The 23,152-nt window shown below is 38.6% G+C and overlaps 1 protein-coding gene across 3 annotated transcripts in view; it reads left to right on the top strand.

Moving 5' to 3' along the window:
- Positions 1-875: 875 nt before the first annotated feature.
- Positions 876-23,152, top strand: part of LOC137238306 (uncharacterized) — a 30,247-nt gene continuing 7,970 nt past the window's right edge. For all 3 annotated transcript variants that reach the window (XM_067763145.1, XM_067763143.1, XM_067763144.1), the window contains exons 1-5: positions 876-1,310; positions 1,375-1,976; positions 2,101-2,412; positions 4,008-5,085; positions 15,632-18,561. In XM_067763145.1, coding sequence (XP_067619246.1) covers positions 1,122-1,310; positions 1,375-1,976; positions 2,101-2,412; positions 4,008-5,085; positions 15,632-18,553 — 5,103 coding nt within the window. In that variant the 5' untranslated portion in view covers positions 876-1,121 and the 3' untranslated portion in view covers positions 18,554-18,561. The remainder of the gene's footprint in view (positions 1,311-1,374; positions 1,977-2,100; positions 2,413-4,007; positions 5,086-15,631; positions 18,562-23,152) is intronic.

Here is a 23,152-nt window from a genome sequence, read left to right as displayed (position 1 = left end):
TAGTTTCGGAGATATTTTGATTTGAAAAATTCATAATTTCGCCTTTTGATATGGAATTACCCCCAAACCTTTCATTTGCACCAAAAAAGAAATCCACCGTTGGAATCAGCATAAAAATCTCTACAAAGTCCGATTTGTATTTATTTTTTTTTGACAAATGTATGTATTTTGCACTTAAGCCCAAAATACATTGGTAGTGTATGTTTGTTTGCATTTATGTCGACGTTCCACCACCTTATAATGCTCTACCATGATAAAAAGAAATTGTTGCGGAGCTGGCAACACTATTCACCACCTTCATTTGTTTAATTGCACCAACGAAAAAGCGACAATAGTACCGACGGGTTTTCCGCGAATAACTTTTAAACGAGACAAAAAATATAGTTTCTGCTTTCGGATTCTGAATCTTGACGCAAATACGCGTCTTTTGATACCGCTATCGACATGTGCGACCCGAATTTTAAGTGCAAGACTTAAATTGAAATTTTACTCAATTTGGAAATTAGAAAGCTTAGATTTCATAAACTAAGAGTTTCCTAGAGTTGCGGATGATAATTTTTGTGATTTTTAGGACCCCGCGACCCCTCGAAAGAAAAAAAATTGGAAAATCGTGGCACCTTATTCTAAATATTCCCCATCAATCCTTTAGTCTGATATGATGAACAACACCGAAAATCAAATTGAGAACCAGTAGTTTTGATACTTTTTCGTTAATTGGGATGACCTAGGGACCTTGGCTATTGATAGTAGTTTACCTGAAATAGGAAGATAATCGCCGGAATGCTCTATCGATAGTTTTCCAATTCAACCTTGCGATTGTTGTCTGATTCTTCTTCTTCTGTACCGTCATTGACAATAGTGTTGACAGGCTGAGGTAGTATAATTTTTCGTGTGCGGTGGTGTTTTCCAAGTTTTCTTCAATTGATTTAATTAAAGTAATAAATGCCTTAATTCTATCGAATTTAACTCTGTGCACTGTTTTAGGCCGCATTTCTAAAAACGATATTTAAATAAAAAAGTTCTAAAAGCGTATTGGATAAAAAATTCGTGGGCATTAATCTGATCTATATGTAGATACCCGAGTGATAATTTTCTTTAATAAAACTTCGGTTCCTGCAAGGATGTCGTTTGCATTTAAGATAGACAAAGCTTTAAAGGCGAACTTGTATAAAATATGTCGTCTTTGTGGAATCGATAGAGAAGAAAAGATTACCATATTAGATAGTGAGCGTCCTAAAGATAATCAGCCAGTGGATTGTGATGACGAATTAAAACTGCATCAGAAAATTATACAATGCATTGGGATCACTGTAACATAAAGTGCCAATATAATTTATTTATTTATGTTAAATACTTCCTTTTTTGATTTTGTAGGTTGTCAAAGATGATAAAATGCCGCAGAGTGCTTGTTCACTTTGCGTGGATAAAATCAATGATTTTTACGAGTTTCGTGAAATGTGTTATGCCACTGATATACAGACCAGAAAGTTGCTGGGTTTGAAACGTGAAATACAAAAAAAGAATACTACCAATGTTAAGCCTATCGTTGATGTTAAACCTGTAATTGATATAAAAGAGGAAGTGGGACCAAAACGTGGACGCAAACGCAAAGCCGATGATACACCAGCACCAGTAGCACCTAAAATTGCCGGACCCAAAGGTGTCATTCCCAAAGGTCTCGTACAAAAAGGTATCGTACCAAAAGGTATCGTACCAAAAGGTATCATACCAAAAGGTATCGTACCAAAAGGTATCGTGCCTAAAGGTCTCTTACCCAAAGGTCTCATACCCAGAGTTGTAGTACCTAAAGTGGTCATACCTAAAGAAGACCCCACACCCGAGGTAAAGAGCGAACAACTTCCACAGCCGAGCAGCAATAAAAAACAGCGTTTGAGTGAGCCTGCTCCGGTGGAAACTAAAAAGAAGGCAAAACTTGGAAAACAAGTCGATAAAGCTGTAAAGCCTAAAGAGGAAATGTAAGTATGTATTTACGTATATGTATGCATAGAAACATATGTATGGATCCTTTTTTGTTTATCGACTAGAATCCTAATAAATTTGTATTTAATATCATTTCAATTTCTATACTATCACAAATAGCAAAGAAGAGCCTGCGTTGAAAGTTGAAGTTGAAAAATCATCTACGGCTCCCACAGAGAAAACCAGTGCAACGAAATTCAGGCAGGTGTGCAGCATATGCACTCAGCGTTTTGGTAGCAAGTTAAAACTGGAGCAACATGTAGCCGCCACTCATGTGCCACATATTCCACGTTATGTTTGCACAGCTTGCAATGAAATCATAAAAAAAACTAACGATATTAAAAGTCATCAGCTATGGCATAAATTAACCAAAACGCCTTATATGTGCGGTCATTGTGGCCAATCACTGATAAGTTCTTATGCTTACTCCAGGTATTTATACCGTATATACTTGTATGTAGAGTAGGGATCATTTCAGTCTTATCAGGTAGTTGATAGTTACGTTAGGTTGAACTGGCAGATCCGTGAGGACCTCACATAGACTGAGTCCATGTGTTCCCCGAATTTTTTTTTACCGACAAACCTGAAAACGCCTATTAAAAACCCAGGACATATTTATAAAATAATTCCGTTTTCATGACAAATACTATAAACTTTGTTGGAACTACGCCACTTGCTGTTTCTCGATCTGATAGCTGTATCACTGATAATAGCTGAAGTCTAAGATTGGCAAGCGCAGTGCACGAGCACAAAACATGCTCAAGTGGTTGATAATTGCAATGCAATCCAAGGGGGGGGGGGGGGGGGGGGGAGGGGTGGCCTAGAAAATTTAATGTGGTCATATTAATCATTCACGAGATTGTCGGGTTAGTACCTTAATGGCGCTTGTTACCGGAACGTACCGGATCTATATCCGGCAAAGGACCATCAACATCGGTTAACATCAACATCGGCCAAAACCTTCGAGGAGTGTCTTATCGTTAATACAACAACTACAACAAAACGTGCTGGATCGTTACCCCCTCCAAACCGCACTTCCTACATCTGCTATCACTGAGCATGTCTCATTTAAAAGCATGTGACACCAGAAGGCAGTGTGCAGACACATCATTGATGATTCGGTTGTTTCTCATTTGTATTATATTATTCATTTGTAATATATTAAGAATTGGACTACAGGAAGTAGTTAGCAATTTGACATCAGGCTAGGGAGAATAGAATCCGGAAAAAAGTCTAAACTTGTAGGTTAGACATCTGAGTCCTATGGGATCGATTCTCGGTGAAACCCCCTGTATACATATAGTATCAGATTATATATATGTGTTACCTTTTAGTTTTTCTTGGAACAATTAAAAATATTAATGGCGTATAAATTGAGAGGTTGCGTGCGGAAGGGGGGTCAAGGTTCGATGTTCCCTTTTTGTGTTGTTGTGCGACCGATCACAAATTGTCATCAATATCCTCTAACGGGAGTCCAAGGAAACTTGCTGTTTGAACAGGGGTGGACCATAATGAAAGTGGTGTTAGAGGCATGGGTTCCACATTACAATTAAAGAGATGGTTGGTGTCATGTAGGGACACATTTCAAGCAGGGCATGCATTTTGTATGTCGGGGTTGATTCTGGATAGGTAAGAGTTTAACCTGTTACAGTATCCAGATCGAAGTTGAGCTAGAGTGACTCGCGTTTCCCTGCGGAGTGTGCGTTCCTCTTCCTCAAGTTTTGGGCACTGTTCTTTGAGTATTGGATTCACCGGGCAATTCCTGGCATAAAGGTCCGACGCCTGTTTGTGGAGTTCACTGAGGACCTGCTTGTGTTTTTTTTTAACCCTTTTTGTGTCGGACAACAAATCCTCAAATACTTTCAACCGTTATTTGTGAACGCTTACCAATAATTAACCAAATGATGTCCGTAACAACCAAACATAGAAATGATGAAATTTTCACTTTATTAGCTTTTACAATATCAAGTCATTATATATAAATAACAATTATTCATTAGATCTACTAAAATGTTAACTATTTATAGACATCTCCGGGATCATACTGTGGACATACCACCAAATCTTTGGGTACTTGATCGTGAATGTCCCCAATGTCACCAGACTTTCTTAACAAACTTTCTTTACAACACACATATATGTGCAGTAAAGACAAAAAAATGTGCTGGGTGCAATCGTCAATTGCGTAACGAAGTAGAATATCAACGTCACGCAGCACACTGCAATAAAGTTTATTTAAATTACTCAAAGCATATACCAGCCGCTGCAGCAGCTGCAGAATCATCTATTCGCATTAAAAATGAAAATGATGTTGAGGCAGCTGCCGCAGAAGCTCTTGCACGTAATTCTGGAATACCGCTGGACATGGCACCCGTAGTATCGCTTACGCGCATTTCCACACCAGAAATAATGGCTGCCAGTCGGGGCATAAAAGATTTTAATAATGAAAGTCCCATCGTACAGATCGATGAACCAAAAACACCTGGAAAGAAAGGTAGTAAAAAAGGTGTATCTCGTAAAGACCTCAAGAGGGTAGATAATTTACTGAAATCAACATTAGATGCATTGGTAAGCATCAAACATGAACCAGAAGTGCATGTCGGAGCTGATGCTGATACCGCACCAGCATCGGCACCACATGTACCATCTGAATCTGAATCATCAGCGCCAGCACCATCAACTGAATTATCAACAGAAGAAATTGTCAATAAAGAAAAAGAGGAGCAAACTGCTGCAGATGATCACAATTTTACTGCTGCTGATGATTTCCATCACGGCGATGATGATAGTAATGATGCTGCTGATAATAAAAGTGCTAACGTGGTTGCTGATGCTACAACTAGTACCAATACTAACGATATAGCTATAAAACAAGAACCAGTGGAAGAGACACTTGCCCATGGTGCTATAAATGTCAAACAGGAAGTGATTGATGTTGATAGTGACAGTTCTGTGCCGGCTGCAAAGATGCCAGTATTAAAATTGAAAATTAAAAAAGAGCATGGTATGCTAAATTCATCAATAGTAGATGAGCCGAGTGCTCGAGCTGAAAAGAAAAAAAAGAAAAAGAAAAGAAAAGATGCTGCTCGAAATAAGGAGAAATCGGTAAGTTCATGTCTTTTGTTAAGTAAATGTATTATGATTTTGAATGTTTCGTCATGTTCACACCATCGACAAGTTGCCAAGTCCGAAACAGAATTAAGAGAGCATATGCCAAGCTTGTTATCAATACACACAATTTCCATTTTAGGCTTTTCCATAAAGGAAAAAATTTTCTACAGCGGTAGGAATAATTTTCATAGGAAATATTTTTTTAAGAAGAACTAAGACAACTCCTCATCTTTATCTTGCAGTCCTTGAGTCCACTGTGCCATTCTTCAGCAACAATATATACCTAAATATACCTGTAAATATAAAAACTGATTTCTTTTATACTCGGTGAGTTGTCTTTATAACAAAAATAACAAGTAAGGAAGGCTAAGTTCGGGTGTAACCGAACATTACATACTCAGTTGAGAGCTATGGAGACAAAATAAGGAAAATCACCATGTAGGAAAATGAACCTAGGGTAACCCTGGAATGTGGTTGTATGACATGTGTATCAAATGGAAGGTATTAAAGAGTATTTTAAGAGAGAGTAGGCCATAGTTCTATGGATGGACGCCATTTAGGGATATCGCCATAAAGGTGGACCAGGGGTGACTCTAGAATATGTTTGTACGATATGGGTATCAAATGAAAGCTGTTAATGAGTATTTTGAAAAGCAGTGATCCTTAGTTCCATAAGTGGACGCCGTTTCGAGATATCGCCATAAAGGTGGACCAGGGGTGTCTCTAGTTGTACGATATGGGAATCAAATGAAAGGTGTTACTGAGCATTTTAAGAGGGAGTGGGCATTAGGTCTATAGGTGCACGCCTTTTCGAAATGTCGCCATTAGGGTGGGCCAGGGGTGACTCTAGAATGTGTTTGTATGATATGGGTATCAAATGAAAGATGGTAATGAGTATTTTAAAAGGGAGTAATCCTTAGTTCTATAGGTGGACGCCTTTTCGAGATATCGCCATAAAGGTGGACCAAGGGTGACTCTAGAATGTTTGTACGATATGGGTATCAAACGAAAGGTGCTACTGAGCATTTTAAGAGGAAGTGGGCATTAGGTCTATAGGTGGACGCCTTTTCGAGGTATCGTCATTAGGGTGGGCCAGGGGTGACTCTAGAATGTGTTTGTACGATATGGGTATCAAACGAAAGGTGTTACTGATCATTTTAAGAGGGAGTGGGCATTAGGTCTATAGGTGGACGCCTTTTCGAGATATCGCCATTAGGGTGGGCCAGGGGTGACTCTAGAATGTTTTTGTACGATATGGGTATCAAATGAAAGGTGGTAATGAGTATTTTAAAAGGGAGTAATCCTTAGTTCTATAGGTGGACGCCTTTTCGAGATATCGCCATAAAGGTGGACCAAGGGTGACTCTAGAATGTTTGTACGATATGGATATCAAACGAAAGGTGTTACTGAGCATTTTAAGAGGGAGTGGGCATTAGGTCTATAGGTGGACGCCTTTTCGAGATATCGCCATTAGGGTGGGCCAGGGTGACTCTAGAATGTTTGTACGATATGGGTATCAAATGAAAGGTGTTACTGAGCATTTTAAGAGGGAGTGGGCATTAGGTCTATAGGTGTACGCCTTTTCGAGATATCGCCATTAGGGTGGGCCAGGGTGACTCTAGAATGTGTTTGTACGATATGGGTATCAAATGAAAGGTGGTAATGAGTATTTTAAAAGCGAGTAATCCTTAGTTCTATAGGTGGACGCCTTTTCGAGTTATCGCCATAAAGGTGGACCAAGGGTGACTCTAGAATGTTTGTACGATATGGGTATCAAACGAAAGGTGTTACTGAGCATTTTAAGAGGGAGTGGGCACTAGGTCTATATGTGGACGCCTTTTCGAGATATCGCCATTAGGGTGGGCCAGGGGTGACTCTAGAATGTTTGTACGATATGGGTATCAAACGAAAGGTGTTACTGAGCATTTTAAGAGGGAGTGAGCGTTAGGTCTATAGGTGGACGCCTTTTCGAGATATCGCCATTAGGGTGGGCCAGGGGTGACTCTAGAATGTTTGTACGATATGGGTATCAAACGAAAGGTGTTACTGAGCATTTTAAGAGGGAGTGGACATTAGGTATATAGGTGGTCGCCTTTTCGAGATATCGCCATTAGGGTGGGCCAGGGGTGACTCTAGAATGTTTGTACGATATGGGTATCAAACGAAAGGTGTTACTGAGCATTTTAAGAGGGAGTGGGCATTAGGTCTATAGGTGGACGCCTTTTCGAGATATCGCCATTAGGGTGGGCCAGGGTGATTCTAGAATGTGTTTGTACGATATGGATATCAAATTAAAAGTATTAATGAGGGTTTTAAAAGCGAGTGGCCCTTAGATGTATATGTGAAGGCGTTCTCGCGATATCGACCAAAATGTGGACCAGGTGATCCAGAAAATCATCTGTCGGGTACTGCTAATTTATTTATATATGCAATACCACTAACAGTATTCCTGCCAAGATTCTAAGGGCTGTTGATTTCGCCTTGTAGAACTTTTTCATTTTCTTCTACTTAATATGGTAGGTGTCACACCCATTTTACAAAGTTTTTTCCAAAGTTATATTTTGCGTCAATAAACCAATCCAGTTACCATGTTTCATCCCTTTTTTCGTAGTTGGTATAGAATTATGGCATTTTTTTCATTTTTCGTAATTTTCGATATCGATAAAGTGGGCGTGGTTATGGTCGGATTTCGGCCATTTTTTATACCAAGATAAAGTGAGTTCAGGTAAGTACGTGGGCTAAGTTTAGTAAAGATATATCGATTTTTGCTCAAGTTATTGTGTTAACGGCCGAGCGGAAGGACAGACGGTGGACTGTGTATAAAAACTGGGCGTGGCTTCCACCGATTTCGCCCATTTTCCCAGAGAACAGTTACCGTCACTGGATCTATGCTCCTACCAAATTTGAGAAGGATTGGTATATTTTTGTTCGACTTATGGCATTAAAAGTATTCTAGACAAACTAAATGAAAATGGGCGGAGCCACGCCCATTTTGAAATTTTCTTTTATTTTTGGATTTTGTTGCATCATATTATTACTGGAGTTGAATTTTGACTTAATTTACTTATATACAGTAAAGATATTAACTTTTTTGTTAAAATTTGAATTTAAAAAAAAATTTTTTTAAAAAGTGGGCGTGTTCTTCATCCAATTTTGCTAATTTTTATTTAGCACATATCTAGTAATAGTAGTAACGTTCCTGCCAAATTTCATCATGATATCTTCAACGACTGCCAAATTACAGCTTGCAAAACTTTTAAATTACCTTCTTGTAAAAGTGGGCGGTGCCACGCCCATTGTCCAAAATCTTACTAGTTTTCTATTCTGCGTCATAACGTCAACCCATCTACCAAGTTTCATCGCTTTAGCCGCCTTTGGCAATGAATTATCGCATTTTTTCGGTTTTTCGAAATTTTCGATATCGAAAAAGTGGGCGTGGTTATAGTCCGATATCGTTCATTTTAAATAGCGATCTGAGATGAGTGCTCAGGAACCTACATGCCAAATTTCATCAAGATACCTCAAAATTTACTCAAGTTATCGTGTTAACGGACGGACGGACGGACGGACGGACGGACGGACATGGCTCAATCAAATTTTTTTTCGATCCTGATTATTTTGATATATGGAAGTCTATATCTATCTCGATTCCTTTATATATGTACAACCAACCGTTATCCAATCAAACTTAATATACTCTGTGAGCTCTGCTCAACTGAGTATAAAAATAAAAAACTTTGGATTACCAAAGATGTTCTTAAGGTAATAAATATTCGAAACGATTTAATCTTTCTGTAAGAACGACAGATGTAAAGAAAATTTAGCGCTATTTAAACTTATGTGAACAGCGCTCCTCAAGAAACGCATAGATCTGAGATATGATACTTCCACGGCAACCTTCATTTAAATCTGCCACCAAAAGTGCTGTGGAATAAGCTAAGAAGTTTAGGGGTTGAAAATGATTTGAAGGCATATTGTATGGTTGGCGCTGACATCATGAACGAGTATTTTGCAGTAAAGATACCTGAGGACAGTATAACTTTCATGCCAGATTATGACCTCGTACATAATCTTGGTCGTAAATTTAACTTAAATACTGTTACTGAATCGAAAGTAATACTCTACGTACTCTCAACTAAGTCAAAAGAGGTAAATGAGGCAAAGTTAGATTCATATTGATTAAGCAAATTTTTCCCTACATCATCGCACCATTGACGCATATTAAGACGTGGCATTTGAAATGTGTCCAACATAATAACTGTTACCAAAAAGGTAATGACGTTCAACCGTGTGACTTAAGGCCAATCAACTTGACATCATTATTAAAGGTTTTTGAAATTCCAATGCTGAATCAAATGAAGGTATACCTCTCAGAAAATGGTCTCATTTGCGAAAGTCTGCAGTGTGTGACAAGACGCCCTTGCTATAAGGACAAGTGTCTGATTCAAGGGGTTGATAAGCGCAATTCAGAGCTTCCCTAACATTGTCTGTCAACCTAACCTACGCGAGGCGAATGCTGTTAGAAATATGATTGTATCATACACATATTTAACAGGCGAGGCTCAGGCGACCCCAACTTCCTCAAGAGGGGCGAGATGGCCTAGAAGGTTCAATGTGGTCATATTAAATCGTTCCCGAGATGGTCGGGCTAGTACCTTAATGATGCTTGCTACCGGAACGTACCGGATCTATATTCGATAAAGGACCATCAAATCGATAACATTCCCAAACCCTTCGGGAAGTATCTTTATCGCTACAACAACAACAACAAGGGTGTGGCATTTCTCTACGTATTTATATTGTAATGTGTGGCAGGACGTCACAGCCGATGACATGCCAATGTTAAACAATATAGTGTTCCCCAAAAAATTATCCGCAAACACTCGAAATTCCTTGCATTTGGGAAATTACCCACTAGACGACAACTCTGTACCAAACGTTTACTCAGTCTCACAATCTTTATCTTCCTATCTTTTATATTCCTCATACAAGGAGGATTTTTAACAAACTTTCGAAAAGTTTTTCAAGCATAAATAATCTATTATCTTTAACGTCTTTACCTACATCAACCTCTATCTCCATTTCCTTTTACTTTTATATCTAACTCTGCTTATACCTCTAACTTGATCTTTACCACCCCCTACCCTTCTACATACACCCCTATCTCCAAATCTACATCTGGTCCTACCTTTGCAGCTACCACTACCTCTACTTGTAGCTGTTGTTGTTGTTGTTGTAGCAGTGCTTCGCCCCACCTAATAGTTGCGACCGATCACAAATTGTCATCAATATTCTCTAACGGGAGTCCAAGGAAACTTGCTGTTTCAACAGGGGTGGACCATAATGAAAGGGCTGTTAGAGGCGTTGGTTCCACATTACAATTAAGGAGATGGTTGGTGTCATGTGGGGACACATTGCCAGCGGGGCATACATTTTGTATGTCGGGGTGGATTCTGGATAGCTAAGAGTTAAACCTGTTACAGTATCCAGAACGAAGAACGAAGTTGTTGTTGTCGTAGCAGTGCTTCACCCCATCCAATATGTGCGACCGATCACAAATTGTCATCAATATCCTCTAACGGGAGCCCACATTACAATTAAAGGGATGGTTGGTGTCATGTAGGGACACACTGCAAGCGGGGCATACATTTTGTATGTCGGGGTTGATTCTGGATAGGTAAGAACTTAACCTGTTACAGTATACAGAACGAAGTTGTTGTTGTTGTCGTAGCAGTGCTTCACCCCATCCAATAGGTGCGCCCGATCACAAATTGTCATCAATATCCTCTAACGGGAGTCCAAGGAAACTTGATGTTTCAACAGGGGTGGACCATAATGAGAGGGATGTTAGAGGCGTTGGTTCCACATTACAATTAAATAAATGGTTGGTGTCATGTGGGGACACGTTACAAGCAGGACATATGTTTGGTATGTCGGGGTTGATTCTGGATAGGTAAGAGTTTTACCTGTTACAGTATCCAGATCGAAGTTGAGCTGAATGACTCGCGTTTCTCTAGGGAGTGTGCGTTTCTCTTCTGCAAGTTTTGGGTATTGTTCTTTGAGTATAGGATTCACCGGGCAATTCCTAGCATAGAGGTCCGACGCCTGTTTGTGGAGTTCACTAAGGACATGCTTGTGTTTTTTGGCTTCATACGGCTGTGTTCTCAGGTGCCATATTTCTTCATAATGCTTACGGAGATGACTCCTTAAGCCCCTGGGCGGTGTTGGCTCTTCAATCAGATGTCTGTTGGGATGCCCAGGTTTCTGGGTATTCAACAGGAACTGTTTGGTTAACATTTCATTTCTCTCCCTAATGGGGAGTGTTCTCGCCTCATTGTGTACATAGATGGTATTCTGGGGACATAAGAAGACAACCCGTGGCGGTTCTGAGGGCAGTATTTTGGCAGTCCTGTAGCTTCTTCCAGTGAGTAGTCTTTAGGCTGGGCGACCATATCGGCTGGCCAATTGCTTTTGTAAGTGGTAATAAGCGTTTCTTTATCTTTACACCAAGTACTGCCATCAAGAGATTTGAGGATTTTATTGCGGATCTGGATTTTCGGTACAATTGCCGCTGCATGCTCACCAAAATGTAGATCCTGATCAAACGTCATATCCAAGATTTTGGTGTGGGTGTAAGACAGTCGGTAGCGTAGTGCCATTGACGTGGACGTTCAAAATGGTTGTTGTTGTTGTTGTTGTTGTAGCGATAAGGTTGCTCCCCGAAGGCTTTGGAGAGTGTTATCGATGTAATGGTCCTTTGCCGGATACAGATCCGGTACGCTCCGGTATCACAGCACCATTAAGGTGCTAGCCCGACCATCTCGGGAACGATTTATGAGGCCACGTTAAACCTTCAGGCCATCCCTCCCTCCCCACCCCCCAACTTCCATGAGGAGCTTGGGGTCGCCAGAGCCTCGTCTGTTAGTGAAACAGGATTCGCCGCGGATAGGTGAGGTTGACAATTGGGTTTGGAGAAGCTATATATTGCGCTGGCAACCTGAAGGGTTGCGCTACACAGCCCCTTGAATCTGGTATTTTAGTCGCCTCTTACGACAGGCATACCTACCGCGGGAATATTCTGACCCCGTAACCCGCTGGGGTATTCAAAATGGTCGACATTTGGGACGTCCATGTTGTAAATAAGGTCGCCGGTGATTTAGTCGATGATAATGTCAGGTTTCGCGAGGCGAAAAAATTGGAGAGAGCAAGGAGGTAGCCGTTTATTTTGTTACAAAGCTCATTGATCTGTGGGCCTGGGCCTGTGGCCATTATTGTGCAGTCATCGGCGTAGGAAGCGATAGTAACTCCTTCTAGTGGCGAAGGTGGCTTTGATATGTAGAAGTTAAACAAAAGTGGGGATAGGACACAACCCTTTTGCATCCCTTGTTTAATTCGTCTTGGTTTTGATGTTTCCTTTCTAAATTGCACCGATGCCTGCCGACCACCCAGATAATTTGCGGTCCACCTTTTAAGAATGGGGAAAGGGGGGTAGACCCTTGCAGGTCTTGCAGTAACGTGCCATGGTTGACCGTATCAAAAGCTTTTGATAGGTCTAGCGCAACGAGTACTGTATGTATGTATGTATTTGTTTGAAAATTTGTTCCTAGCACAACAATTTTGACAAATTATTTAACAGTGCTAGTCATGAATAGCATGAGCTATAAAAATTGAACATTTATAATAATAATTAATTAGATTAATCAAATTAAATTAAATATAACGGACAATAGTGAAATATTTATGTATGTAAATGTAAATCTTAAAACTAAAGAAAAGTAGTTAATAAATATTAAAAGACAGCAGTAGTGATGATAACCTTTGGCTGGTTATAGATTGAATAGTATTTAACAAATAAAGAAAGAAGACACAGAGAAAGGAAAAGGACTTAAAAATGAACATTTTAACATCAACAATTTGAGATCCAGTTTAAGAGTCGTTAAAAAATGATGTTAGCTCTTTTCTGAAGTGCAGAGCATTACTTAAGAGTCGAAGACTTGTAGGTAGCGAGTTCCAAAGACGTATTGCAGTAACAAAGAATTGGCGCTCCGAGGTTAGCGAGCGGTATCTGATGTGCTTAAGAAGAAGCACCGATCTTGATGATTGCAGAAAAATAAGCTTACGATATAGATAGTCAGGTTCCTTCGTGTGTATCAATTTATGGAAGAAGGACAGTGTTTTGACTTTTAAAAGATTTTCGAAAGAAATGTTTAGCAACCTTTCAGCATGTTGAGATACGTGGTCAAATCTTTTCAACCCATAAACATATCTAGCAATGTTGTTGTAAACAACATTTAGTTTGTTCTTGCACAGATAGTCACAGTTTGAGTAAATCACACAGCCATGGAGTAGCGTAGGTATTAAGTACGCTTTAGCCAGAAGTAGTCTTACGTGCAAAGGCGTGAAATACTGTGTTAACCATAGTGTACGAAGCATTCCATACACTTTCCCAACCGTTCTAAAAATATGGTCTTTCCATGTCAATGTTTTGTTAAAATTTACACCTAAGTTTTTCGCCGTATCTACGTATTCTATAACGGAATTGTCGAACACTTCATTCTCTAAATCATTAGTGGGAAAAGACCTTCTATGAATAACAATACATTTTGACTTATTTGGGTTTATACATAAGCCATTCATAGTAGCCCATGAAAATATTTGATTCAAATCGTGGTTTAAGTTACTTATGCACAAGCTAGTTTGATCACAAGGACAACACGTAAACAACTGCACATCATCAGCGTAGATATGAACATTACAATACTTAAGGACATCGGGTAAGTCATTGATGTACAGAACAAATAACAGAGGACCCCGGATAGAGCCTTGAGGGACGCCCCTTAAGACATAAAGGAAGTCAGGCTTTTCACCATCTATACATACTGCTTGAGTCCTATCGCCAAGATATGATCTTATAAGGGCAACTGCATGACCAGAGAAGTTAAATAGGTTTTCCAGCTTCCTACAGAGCAGAGTGTGGTCTACAGAATCGAAAGCTTTGGAGTGGTCAAGAAGTGTTAAGAGGCAATGTAACTTTCATCCACTCGCTCACGAATTTCTTCTGTCACAGATAATAGTGCCGTTGTACAGCTCCGCTTTGACCTGAAACCGGACTGACTGTCTGACAGGAGCTTGTATTCATGTACATATGATACGATTTGCCCATGTAGAATACGTTCAACGACCTTAGAGAGGAAAGGGAGTATGGCTATTGGTCGATACTCATTATTTTGTTTACGGATTGGAATAACTTTTGCAGCTTTCCAGTATATTGGGAAGACACCGGTCGTCAAAATTGAGTTGACCAAGTAAGTAATGTGGGCAAGGATTTTGGGAAGAATGACTTTTAAAAACTTTGAACATATACCATCAAGCCCCATTGCGTTAGACTTCACAGAAAGTATGGCTTGGACAACATCACAATTATCACAATTTCTATGGTGGGGTTTTGATTTAAACCGCAATTTATCTGGGTGCTAATGGCCTTTAGCGCGGTGGTTGTGCTATGAAGTTTTCTAAAGCCATGCTGATGACAGGCTAGTTGAAAATTTGCTTTGAAATAGGGGAGCAAAATGGCTTCAAGTGTCTTGGCTACTGGCGATAGGAGAGATATCGGGCGATATGACTCTCCTATGTTAGCTGGTTTCCCAGGCTTTAGTAGCGGGGCCACCTTGGCCATTTTCCATTTTTCGGGAATGACAAAGGTAGAGACAGCTTGAAGACATTTGCTAAATATTTGAAACCTTCTTTATCTAGGATTTTAAGCATCGGCATGGCTATGCCGTCTGGGCCCACTGCTTTAGATGGTTTAGCATGACCGATGGCTTCCTCAACCTCTTTGGCGGTGATGGTAATAAGGGACGCGCTGAATTTATGTTTATGTGCGCGTCTGTTGACCCGCCATCTAACTTTGTTAACCGTGGAATGCATTATATATTGTCGGCAAAAAGCGCTCGCGCTTTTTTTCGCATCCGACAGCACTTTTTCGCCAAAGGCGATGGAAATTTTGTCATTGTGCTTAGACGGATTCGACAGGGACTTTACGCTGGACCAAAGCTTACCCACACCGGCAGAGAGGTTACAACCACTTAGATGCTCCTCCCATTTCGCCCGCCTGTGTTCATCCACAAACAGTCTAATGCGTTGGTTTATAACCCTTATTTGGGGGTCGGAGGGAGCGAGCTGTCTTATAAAGTCACGTTCTCTCGCTAAATTTGCGGCCTCCGCCGGAAAATGAGGCCAAATTTCGGGAATAAAACGAGCCGAGGCGGATTCAATGACCTTGCGGAAAGCACGATCCCCTTGGCGAGCATCAGTCGGGATAGGGAGAGCAGCAAAGCGGCTGTCTGTAAAGGATTTGTACTCATACTACATATTTGTACTACTTGTAGCTATTGCTGTACGTTTGTATTTACTCTTACTTATACTTCTAAGTTTATCTTTACCTTTGCTTCTAGCTCTACTATACCTATAAGGACTTCTCTATCTACACCTTTAGCATACCGAACTTATTCTTCCATACTTGTTTTTCATATATTTTCAGGATGGAGATGAACAGCAACATGAGAGTACTGCCGTTCAAGACGAAGAAATGGAGGTAGCTGAAGACACACTGCCAAATTCAAATATCGTGGTGGCGATCAAGCAAGAGAAACTCGATGAAAATGATGATGCTACTGAAAGTCACAGAGGAGGAAGCAGTGAACCGTCGTTGCAACTGGAACCAACTGTAATGACAACTATACCAATACCACAGTTTCAACCAATACTACCACAATTTCAAATTTCTGCTGTATCAAGTGGTGTTGAATTTGATACAAATATTACGGAAACTGATGCTGATGAAGAACAAGATGATATGGAAACAAGGGATGCTGCTGCCACACCAGACTTGACTAACGACGAGATAGAGTTGGAAGATATCAAACCGAATAAAGCCGAACTCGATCGTTTATTCCAAATAACTAACATTAGCTCTGGTGTACAGATGGATTATGAAAAAGAAGTAGCTGAGGAAGAAACCGCAAATATAATTCCGCCGCAGGCGACACCACAACAGGAGCTGAATGCAACCGTTAGTAGTATTGGTGTAAACGCACAGAAAAAGATTACAAAAAGTACAACTAAAGTTGTTACGCATAAGGCTTTGGAACATAAAACATCACCTACAACACAAAAACGAGCTGCAAAAGCATTTAAATCAACTGCAGGTGTCAACAAAACAAATGCAGATAGAATAAGGGTTTGTGAAACCCAATTTAACTTAAGCCAAATTCAAATAAAACCAGAACCAGTCGATCGTGGCTATGAGGCTGTATTTAATGCCTACGAAGCAGCAATAAATCCATCCGTATCAGAACAAACTTTGAATACAGATGAAGATTTGTCTCCAAATGAGATCGCCGAACAGGAATATTTAAAGAACATCGATTTTGCAAATATACAAATCAAACAAGAAAAAGATCTTGATGTTTCGGATGTTGAAATAACAAATACACACATAGTGGCAAATGCTATACCCAATGGCATGAAACGTGCGAATGGCGAAGAATCTCAATATTCTGAAAATTACGAGGATATGAGTAGTATCGATAATGAAGAAACGGATGTTGATGATTACGAAGACGATGAAGATGACGATGACGAATATTGGGATGGTGTTAAAATAGCAGAAGATGAGAAACGTGAATATCGTGAACTTGAAATGCCGCCGCTTTTATTAACAGAAGAAACCAATGCGTCGGAAAATACCAACGTCGATTATGATATGCAGGAAAAGAAGAATATGTCGATTGAAGACAAAGAATTGGAATGTCGAACGGATTTTACAAACTGTGAAAATCCAAGCACAACTAATGCAGTTGCAGCACTACCAGAAGAAGAACGCACATCTGTTGCAGTTGAATCTCTACAAGCGCAATATCAACTAACTGCAAATAACGTTAACGTAAGTGGTACAATTAAAGAAAATATTGCTGAAAATATTGTAGTAAATACTGGTAAAAATATTGGAGAAGAAATGGCAAATAATAACGTAGAAAATACTGCTGATAATATTGATTCAAATACTGCAGAAAATACTACTTTATTGCAGCTCAGCATACAAGAAAATAATGCTAGCGCTTTGAAGAATGAACAACCTACAACCAGTACAGTTTTAATAGCGGACATTTTAAAAATAAGCGAACCAGATTCAGCTCCACTCCCAACACAGCCACCTCCACTACCATTTATCATAAGCAGTATTTACAGCCAGGCAGATAATGTTATGACTGATCAATTACCAGAAATAATGGACACAGATGATAATATGGTGCAATCACAGTATATCGATCGTCCTGTTACCGATCATCCTGATACTCCTATGATGGTGCCAACATTGAAAATATCCAGTGTTTTAGCAGGTTGTTCAGCTTCATTTGACGATTTGTCAAACCTGCAACTGCAGCCACAACAAATGAGCACAACTTTATCGCCTGATAACTTGACAACAGCATTGTTGGCGGAAGAGGCGATGGAAATTGGCAGGGACGCTGTAAATATAGGCGTAACAATGAACGAACCCACTGACTTACTGGCAGATGGTGCCGTAACATTAAAAAATATTACAGATATATCAATGGATACTACACCAGCAACACAGACAATGTGCATGCAGATGAATGTTGATAAAGATGCTTTACTTGAGGCACAACCATTTACTGAACACGGCGATGGTGTGATCCCAATGACTGCAACAACAACCGCTGTAACGCCAACGATAACAACTGATACATCACACATAACACAATCAAATGAAAATGTTGCTATTGGCATATCAATTCTCAATGTTGTAGGTGGTGCTATTGAGGCCATGTCTGAGGATATGGTTGAAGAGGCACAAAATCTGTTAAATCATGAAGTTGTCGAAGCTCAAGCTACTCAACAGCAGCAACAGCTAACAATCGATAACAGCATCACAAGTCAGTTTGTAGAACATACTCAACAAGAGATGACGCAAAATGTCGAAGAAACGGAAAATCTTATGAATGAGAGTGTGGTAGAGGCGCTACTGCTACAACAACAACAGCAGCAGCTACAACAACACCACACAGACCTCCAAATAGCTAGCATTAGCAGTGTTGGTGATATTAGTATATTGTTGCCATTCAATAGTCGCGATGCGGATAAAAACTCAAATAGTGGTAATAATATTGACAGCGCTAATCCCAGCACCGTTGGTCTACGACCCAGTCAAAGCACAATGATGAATAATCCATACTTGCTTGATGATAGTAATATAAACGAAATCGCAGAAAATAATAATAATGCAAATATTGAGCGTGAACTGCAAGATGATGTTGCAGCTGCTGCGACTGCTGCTCCTATTGCTATTACTCCTACCGTTCAAAGCAATATCGACATAGATGCTGTAGAACAAAACAATGCGGATTTAATGGACACAAAAACCAATGACATAACATGAGATAAAGAGTAAGCAAATAACTAAGTTAAATTTTTTAATTAATTATTATAGTGGAGAGATAATTGTGAAAAGAGTACGCAATATAAAAATGCGCAAAAAATAGTGGAAGCGAAACGGAACTTAAATTCATTATAGCATATTATTGGCAAATATGGTTTTTAATACTTTCACAGTGGGCGGATTATTGTTAATTATACAATGCAACAGCTTGAAATGATTCCAAGGCTTAGATCCATATTAATAGATTTCCAAATCGTTGTTTGCATTCTTATGAAATATAGTTTTTTTTATAAATTTAGTAATACCCCTATTTAAGCTAAACTGGTTTTAATATTACCGGGAAATGATGCTACCGGAAATTTTAATAGTATTTATTAAGGTTGTTCTGGCCTATTTTGCTGGTCATTTTTAGTATCGGTATTGAGAATGTTGTTAACATGACGGAACAAGGGCTTAAGTGTTTCGATGAGTTATAACACTTTTCTATGTAGGCAAAAAAAAATGACTCGAGAGCCGGTTCTACATACTTATGTAAGTGATTCATGGTTTTGTCTTCGACTAAGCGCTGTTATTTCAGTTCCAACTCTCTCCTTATGAGAAACTACAAATCACATGCTTTCAGAATGAATCGTATCACCGCATACCAAATATCTCGGTCCAATAATTGACTGCAAATTCAATTGGATATATTTTTGATGTATCGCGAAGCAGGCGTGTGAAACCTGCGTTGTTTTAAAAGCTTGTAAATCGATGCTTTGCTAGAATTATCGTAGTGGTGCGTTGATAACAACATCTTAACTTTCGCCCTAGGTTCCACAAACACAGTGTAGCAAAAAGGCACTTCAAAAGTTAATGTCTTGGACAAGGATTCTATATAAAGCGTTAAAAATTTAACCTACTCATAATTGGCATGATTCATACAAAAAAAATGTAAGGCGCGATAACCCCCGAAGAGATTTTAGGCCGGTTTTCTCTTTCAATTCGCGCCGTGATCCTTTTAATTTTTCCTACAAATAGGTGTCCACCTACATGTTTTATGCCGACTACAAACGGCATCTGCCAGGCAGATGAGCTTTCACTGAGAAGCTTTTCATGACAGAAGTACACTCGGGGTGTTTGCCAAATCTTTTCTAGCGGCGATCCCAATAAAACTTTTTTCTAATTGAAAAATTTTCTAAATTTTTGATGTTACTTTGCCCGGGAATTGAGCCCATGACTCTGGTCATCGGCATTTTATTATATTGTTGCCAATCCTAAGAATTCCCGAATATTCTGCGCCTTCTGCTATCGGTCGAATCACTGAACTGTCGAATAATTACACACAAATGTTCTGTTTATGAAATGCTCTTTATTAACAGCACTACTATGGCATTAGATCTTCACAATGTAATGAATTCGCGTACTTCACTTAAAGCTTGGTAAAATCAAACTGACTGACTATTCTCTCAATTGCCTCGTTCGATTATTTCTCCCAGGGCCTAGTCTTTTTGCTAACAGCCTTCTCGAATAGTTGCTTATTCACATCTTTCATGCCTCTGCATGTCATATTCTCTGATGCCTTCTATGCATATGTGTCTTATCTGTCGCAGTTTACATGTGTGCGTAATATCATCTACTCTCTTTGCTGCTGTGGACATGTGTGGCTGTTGTTCTACATCAGTGGTCGTCAGCTAGTGAAATAATTATTCGCGTTCACTTCATACACATTATTATTCTCTTTCGTTTAGTATTTGCTGAACAAGCAGAGTAACAAGATCGGAGTAGGCCATGGTTCATTGCGCGTTCCCAAACAGATATTTTGCAAATTATTTTTGAGTGTTGGCAAACATGCGTGCATACGTCATACCTCCTCGCTTTTTTATCAACTACTAAACTACTACCAGCATATTGATTTTACTCTTACTAACACAGCTACAGTTTCAATTTTGGTTACCACTGTTCTACATCATCGGAATTTCTAATATTCGCCACAATATTTTACATAATACATTGGAGGAAATAATTCTAAGCAAAATAGTTGATAACTAGCTAGTTGATAACTAGCAACTGATGATGACACGTCGCGAGTGTCGAAACAATTGTTTTGACAAATAAAACAAACATATATATATATATATATAAACGACTATAAGGAGTTTCAATTTTAATTCTTTATTGGAATTTTATTATATTTACTTTAAAAAGATTACCAGTGGATATTTTCACAAATTGGTTAATAGTTATATCAAATTGAAATGAAATGAAAATATAATTGTCATTCGTTCATTAAAAGTTTTTAAAAAGATGTATTTGGAAAATATATTAGTCATACCTTTCGAAGAAGGACCTCAAAGCGACACTTAACGTTTCTTGTACCATAAACCAGTACCTATACAGAATAGTAGAAAGAATAGTGTTTATTTTAAAGCAGGTGGCTATTAATTATTAAAGAAATCTTTAAAAAAATTTTAATAAACCGGTATCTTTACGATTAACAATAATAAAAAAAATTATTATTCGATTTTTAGATCAAATATACAAGTCTCAACGCACCACTTACGCAAGAAATATCCATCATCATGGATTCTAAAGGTTTAGAAAACAGCCACACACAGAAAATTGTGGTTTTTTCTTATTACAAATTTAGTTTCAACATTTTTGTCACATTTAAACATTTTCTATTCAAATAATATATGTAAATAGGGTTGAGTGCCATGGGTTGAGTATAGAAAATCTAGAAACCGTAGAAAATGTTTTAGAAATGTATGTATGTATATCCTTGTTGCGTGCAGAAAACGTTTGAGAGCAAAACGAAAAACTATCAACGTTTTCCGCGGTTTCTAAACAGAGAGAATACCCCTATTTACTTTTTATAGCTTTGACATAAATTTTGAAGTTTTTTTTTTCATACAAATTTGTGTCAAATTTCTGAAATCTAGAAAAAATAGCTTTTACTCATATGTACATATATGTAATACTCCTATATTGCTACAAAAGGCTAGGTACATTCCCAAACATCAGAGTGCTGATATATTAATGTTTAAACGTTTTTTGTTTTTGTATTCAATAATCGAATTTACCCATGATTCAATCACAAGATGTTTGCTCGCCTGACAAATTTTTTGACAATTGCAGCCATTTTGCTCCCAAATCGAGTTGACATCCGTAAACTATGTTGTTTCTTTGCGATTTTTCTAAAAATATTAGTAGTAGAAATAGGAAGCAATCAGTTTACAAATACCCGATAAGTACTGAACTTCATAATTTCTTATGACAATTTTTTAAATTTGATGATGAATTTATTAACTAATGGCATGGATCTATAGTGTGACTGAAAATAGATAATTTTATGAAAAGTACGGAACCTAAACCAATTAAAAATTCATCGTTCAACGTCAAAAACGGTTACTAGTCCAGATTCATGTAAAAATGTCATTAGTAAATAATGGAGATGCCATAACGAAATGTACTCATTGAGCATGTTCGGAACATTCGCCTCCATTTAAGAATTTGTGGAATCGTTTTCTGGAATCCTCGGACCTCGTGAGGTAGTATCAGACAAACGTGTTCGGAATACTCTAGATTAATAGTTTATCCGGAACACTTCCACGAATACTTAAACGGAAAAGAGAAAAAGGTAAATACTCCCTGTGTAGCAGGACAGCAGCACAAAAGTTTAACTCATCTGTAAAATATAAAGTTCTAAGACAATAAGCCGTTTTCTATTATTTAAAAATTTCCAAGTGTTTTATTTAAGAAAACCCGGCCTTGATCTCAACCAAAAATTTCAGTTTTTCTAAACACTAACGGCCAATAACGAGACAAATAATGATAAAATTCTTGTTGTCAGTTCATTGCGGCCGCTAAGTAGAGTATCACTCAAATCTTATCTCAAAATATTTTTAAAAAATTTCCCATTTCAGGATTTGTCACAAAAACGCCCTATATCAGAATTAGGTTGAAGAACGTCTTATCTCAGGATGCTCTTATGTCAAAATGCATTGAACTTATGCTCAGATAGGGAGTTTTTGAAATAGTGTATTTTTGAATAAAATTCTAACGTACGGCATTCTTCAAACAAATTCTGAAAGAGTGACCAAACCGAAATAACTCTATATCGATTCACGAAATATTTAGTAGAAAAATAATTACTTCCCCCAAAACCTGTTGGCATTTACAAATTTATTATCACTACTAATATACCACAAAAAGTACTTTTCTACTACAATTTTCGCTAAATGGGATTGAATTAATCCCCGTTTTCCTTACTTCGTAAAAGCAAGCCGTCCAGATTTTTAAATTTGGGAGTGTCAAAGCTCTGTCATCATTGGAGAACAAACCTCTAGTAATTGAATCATGGAATGTACCTACATTTAAATTTTTTCTTGTCACACTTATGCTGCTACCAGGGCGAATCCATACCAGGTGGTGGCAAAGCGAATTCAACCAATTCGCCGTGCAGAAGAATGTCAAGTCAAAAGAGAATTTTCATTGATTTCGATTAATTGACATATTGTTGTACAAGGCTTTGTATGGAAAATTATCAAGAAGAAGCAAGCAGCTGTTGGGATAACACCACCTCTACTGAATTCGGCTTGGCTGCTACAATCACAAAAATTG

Source organism: Eurosta solidaginis, chromosome 1 (genome assembly GCF_040869045.1).
Source record: "Eurosta solidaginis isolate ZX-2024a chromosome 1, ASM4086904v1, whole genome shotgun sequence".
NCBI lineage: Eukaryota > Metazoa > Arthropoda > Insecta > Diptera > Tephritidae > Eurosta > Eurosta solidaginis.
Note: the sequence above shows the minus strand (reverse complement) of the source record. Positions and strands in the feature narration are given on the sequence as shown.